This window comes from Mus caroli, chromosome 1 (assembly GCF_900094665.2).
Source record: "Mus caroli chromosome 1, CAROLI_EIJ_v1.1, whole genome shotgun sequence".
Classification (NCBI taxonomy): domain Eukaryota; kingdom Metazoa; phylum Chordata; class Mammalia; order Rodentia; family Muridae; genus Mus; species Mus caroli.
In genome coordinates, this window is record NC_034570.1 from 90,267,733 (window position 1) to 90,272,864 (window position 5,132).

Here is a 5,132-nt window from a genome sequence, read left to right on the forward strand (position 1 = left end):
CCTTGGCAGCTTTTGTAGGACCTTTGGATACTGTTATCTCTAGTCCCCAGGGTGATTCTCTCAAGTCCTATGTCCAAAATGTGTGCTATCTTCAGCAATAGATCCTTCAGGTTCTGGGAGGGAACCTAGGGCAATAGTAATGCTTTGGCAATCTCTTGGTCTACTCGGACCAACAACTTGAGAATAAGCTTTCCATTCCTGGAACTGTTTGTTTGTTTTTGTTGTTGGAGGAAGTATTATTACCCCAGGTGGCATAAGGCATAATTCAATTTAAGTTTTTTATAGTTATAGTTAAACAGAAAATAATGGCTTCCTATGGCCTTTTCAAACATCCTTAGTGCTATTTACCCTCCCCTCTCCTCCTCCCTCTGTACGAGTCCGGCCTCCAGTTAAGGGCTCCCAACAGTCCTGAGTTTTACATCAGTTTCCTCTTGAAACTTTAAATTTTCTTCATGGCTGTCACCTATCGTGTTTTTGAGCTGTACAAATACCGAGCACAGGGCCACGTGCTCTGCCACATTACAGTTTCCTTTCTGCCTCAATTTTCTGTTCATGTCTTAAAATGTCCAGCATACTTCTTTTTTATACAAGATAGCTGTGTATTAACAAATTCCCTCTTGAGTTTATTAGTCATTCAGAATGGACTATGTACCTCTTTAAAAGCAGGTCAGCAGGGCCTGCCAACAGGCTCTTAGGCCTGAGATATAGGATTCCTGAGGGTAAAGGAATGAATGACAAATTATCAAGACTACCAGCTCAGGGTCACTTGACAATTCCTCAAGCTTGACTTCCTCATTTCTTTGCTGGCTGGAAAACTGGGCAGCAAAAAATAAAACCAAACCCAACCCAACCCAAAAATAAATAAACAAATAAAAAACAAACATGTTTTAGCACTTAAAAACTAGCAAACCCCACATCTCCTGAGTACTGGTAGAAACAGCTACTTCAGACAAACTTCCATAAATGGTGGTGATGTTATTTTGCTGTTATGAAATTGATTCTCTGATAGTGTGTTTTGAAAAACAATTCTACGATTCTTGCAAAGAGATGAGCATACAAAACAACAGTATTGATTGGGGTGAATAAGGTAAAGCCGCAATTACTGACTAATACTGAGGAAAGTGAGTGCTAGCGTACTCCATCAGGAGGAGGACATACACTGCTATATGTATGCTCACTCGTGAGTTTTATTAAATAGTACTTAATGTAAAATGCTGCTGGGGATTTTCTGTTTCAAAACATAAAAGAAAGAACACAAATAAAATGCTTTAAATCCAAGTCACTCTTATTCTAAAAAGACTTTTAATTCATTCCACTTAAAAAATAAAAGTAGTCTCCCCCCCCCCATAATGAGTACATTAATCACATATTCACATACAGAGACCGTACATACATTCAATTGTTTACAAGATTTATCACCATATAATCCATTTACATTCAAGTGAAGTATATATGTACTTATTTATTTGTATATATTTGGAACTTCTGTATCTCATCCCTTTTTAAACAACCAAGATAATATAATACGCCTATTCTCTAGAAGTCAGTTCATGTAAGATGATTTAAGGTTAGAAGTCTCTTTTGAAGAATTACAATAACTATACAATAAGGGTCTAGTACTTCTAAACATAAGCTTGAAGCTACAGCTTACTATCTTAAGTTGCATTATAGCCAATGTTTGAGAATTTTATTAAGCAGGTTGTTTAGTTTGTGAGTAATTTAACATGTTTCAAACAATTACTTGTGCATCAGGGAGAAAGAGCACCAAGGAGAATGATGTCCTTTTATTTAAATATTAGGTGAAATTACAATAGTCATCTCCATCTTTCTTCCAAATCTCATCATTTCTAAACACCATTTACTTACTACAAATGTTCAATCTTTTGAGTTTTCTTGGTGAAATCAACAAATACACTGGACATAAGAATGGAAACACAAGAACTATACCCTGGATGACACTTACGAACAGCAGAACTCCCATCTTAGACCTGAGTCCATAGGTCTCAAGAAAAACTCAGAAAATCAAGTGTAAGATTTACAAATTTAGCAGTTACAGTTCATAAAAAGAAACTCTAAAAAAATGCCTCTCTTGATAATACAAAAAAAAATTTTTCTTGGTGAACCAAGAAATTTTTCTTGATGGTAAAGAAATGTATAAAGAAAATATTTTCTACAGATTAACTTGTAAATTTATGTGTATAAAGGTATAGTTCTCCCACCTGCATTTGTAATATTTTAAATAATTCACAATAAAAAATTCAAAGCACAAATTGAAAAAATAATTCATGGTCTATATAATCCAGTCAATAAATATTGCAGCATATGTTACTGTAGCAATGACAAAAACATTGTAATGTAAATGGTCAACGAGATCTCTTTGGAAATGTACTTTTTAAAAAAAAGTCATCAACACATGATCTTTGCCTGTCCAATCCTACTCACTAAGTGCAATTCTGTAGAAATGCATGTGTGTAGAGGCACCTGAAGAGAGTGCACTTTGGTACCAGTCAGCCGGGTTCCTGTGTCCTTTGTCTCTGCCACAGGCACATGGGAATCATCACAGTGACAGCAATAGCAGTTGTCATGAATTTCCTTACACAAAGCAGACAGACATTATTTTGAACATTTCTAGATCCTGCCAAAGCTCCTTGTCTGAATAAAAACAGAAGGTCCTCTAGCTTTCGGGGTGTTTAAAGAAATACACAGATGTATAAAGTAAAGCATGATAACACATGAATTACTGGCTCTGACCAGCTTCAGTCAAGGTTTCTTAGACATCCTTTTTGCTAAGCAACAAGTCCCTTTCTAAGCATGGAAACTTCCGGTTCTGGTGTGTGCTCATCTTTTCTTCCCAGTGCTTTTCTTGGGTTCATGCCCCTCGGTTTTACTACTTATGCTCTTCTTCCGAGATGAGGTATGGGGAGCCATTGCCGGAGATGGTCCGCTGGCTGCTATACAAACAGAAGAAAGAACCAGTGCCGTTGGGATTTGCACAAATCAACAGGGTTAAGAGAATGCTGATGGGCGATGTGGCTGTGTGCGCTACAGTTGTGATAAAACATTTCAGAGCTTTCAATATGACACTAACCTTTTACAAGTCAACACAAATATAGAAAAGTAACGACAAACAGGCTGTGTTCCTAAAAACAGCTTTTTAGTTCACTCTATATTCTTCATAGCAAATATTCATTTCCATCACAAGTACAATCCATTCTATTAATCTCATTCATCCTTGTGGACAGGCTTTTCCCCTTAGCTCCAGATATAGAAATACAACTGCCAATTAGAACTGTCTCTGCTTATATTTGACAGGAAATTTAAACGAAACTTGCTTAAAACTGGATGTAATTTCCTCTCTAGGAACCATATCCTCTTATGCCTTCCATCTCATTACTATGCAAAGATGGAAGGCTGGAAGGCCAGAAGCCCTCCCTCTCAACTCAGAACCAACATCAGAGCCAGGCCTAGTCAGAGAGCTAATCTCAGTGTAGTTACAGCTCTACTTTACTATACAGGCACATGTCTGTCAGGCTGACATTTCTTCATATGACCCACAATTGCTCGGCCACAGACAGAAAGAACAACCTTAACGATGGTGTTATCAGGATAGCAGAAAGTGACAGAATCAGACAGTTACTGGAGCAGAATCAACATGTGTGAGGAGAAAGCAGCACAGAGTGGTCCTCCATCGCTCCTTCCTAACACCTTTTATCTGAGAATCATTCTCAAGGTCCATCACAGAACTTGGCTTAATCTCCAGCATAACAGTGAGTCTTACTAGTGTAAAGAAACAGATGACAACTGCAGCTGACAGGAAGGGTGAGACTAACTCAACCTTGAACTGTGATTAATCTATTGCATGCACAGAAAGCCTCAGGTAGCACAGACAACAAGAAGAGAATTTAATACATGAGCCGTCAGCCACTTCAGGGACATCATCTTAAAATCTGAGTTTGGCAAATTTACCTCTTTACTTTTAAAATAAAACAATATGCTTTGGAGACATATTATTGAAATACCAGAGTCCAACGCTTCTATAACATAACATTTATAATGTCTAGGATTTAAAAGTTACTTAATACACAAGATTAATGTACAGTATTATAAATATTTAATGTAGAAAGGAATAGAAAAACATCTTTCTTGTAAAGGATAAAAGTGACAGACTATCAGAAAATGAATAATTTAAAATCAATTATTAAAGCAGCAATTTCATGATCTATGTAGAAATAAATCATTATGTTTATAATAAAAACTGAGAAAGAAAAATTAAGAATCAAATAGAGTGCTTCAAATTTAAGAGTAAAAAATAAAATAACAGAAATAAAAGCTGGTTGGATTTAAAAGCAACTTGAGGGTATCAGAAGAGTAAAGAGCAGTGAGAATCACCACGCAAACACAATGAAGAAGGAAAGCAGGCAGAGGAAGAGGCAGCCACAGTCAGACTGCTGAAAGTCAGTCACAGGCACAGACGAGCACAGGCACAGGCAGAGCAGACTGAATGTGTGCTGTGCGCAGGGCACACTTCAAATTAGCTAGAGCTCACAGAAACTGTGGGAACCAAAGAGACGGAACCATCAGTAGGACTGCCAAATGCTTCCTCCTATGCATTGTTTTGGATGATATACAGTTAGACCATGAAATGCTAAGAAAAAAATAAAAAAGGCAACACACATATCTAAGTGAAATTCTGTAGATTATTGAATTAGTTCAAAATAAAGCATAAAAGAATAAGCATGAGATAGAAAGAAAAAACAAAAAACCAACAACAAATAAGGAAGGTCTGTGAATAAATTACACTGAGAGTCAATGGAAACCAAGAGGAGAAAGCATTCAATAAAGTAAGCAGAGTAACAAGTGGAAGAAAGTCTTTTGTAAAGTCCAAAAACTGGAAACAAAAAGGCAGAAGACAACTGCTAGTACCTGAGATACTAAGACAGTTATGAAGAACGAGCAAAGCAGACGTCTTAAGACAAAGGAAATAATTCCCTGACAAATGCGAGGTATCAAACCTGCCATAAAAATAAAACATAAAGCCGGGCGTGGTGGCGCACGCCTTTAATCCCAGCACTCGGGAGGCAGAGGCAGGCGGATTTCTGAGTTCGAGGCCAGCCTGGTCTACAAAGTGAGTT

At 37.3% G+C, this 5,132-nt stretch overlaps 1 protein-coding gene across 19 annotated transcripts in view; it reads right to left on the minus strand.

The window, feature by feature from the left end:
• Positions 1-1,279: 1,279 nt before the first annotated feature.
• The window catches only part of Ppip5k2 (diphosphoinositol pentakisphosphate kinase 2), a 62,964-nt gene continuing 59,111 nt past the window's right edge, over positions 1,280-5,132 (minus strand). For 18 of the 19 annotated variants that reach the window (XM_021169217.2, XM_021169211.1, XM_029474432.1 and 15 more), the window contains one exon: positions 1,280-2,951. In XM_021169217.2, the coding sequence (XP_021024876.1) occupies positions 2,839-2,951 (113 nt within the window). In that variant the 3' untranslated portion in view covers positions 1,280-2,838. The remainder of the gene's footprint in view (positions 2,952-5,132) is intronic. The other variant, XM_029474430.1, reaches the window with a different exon arrangement.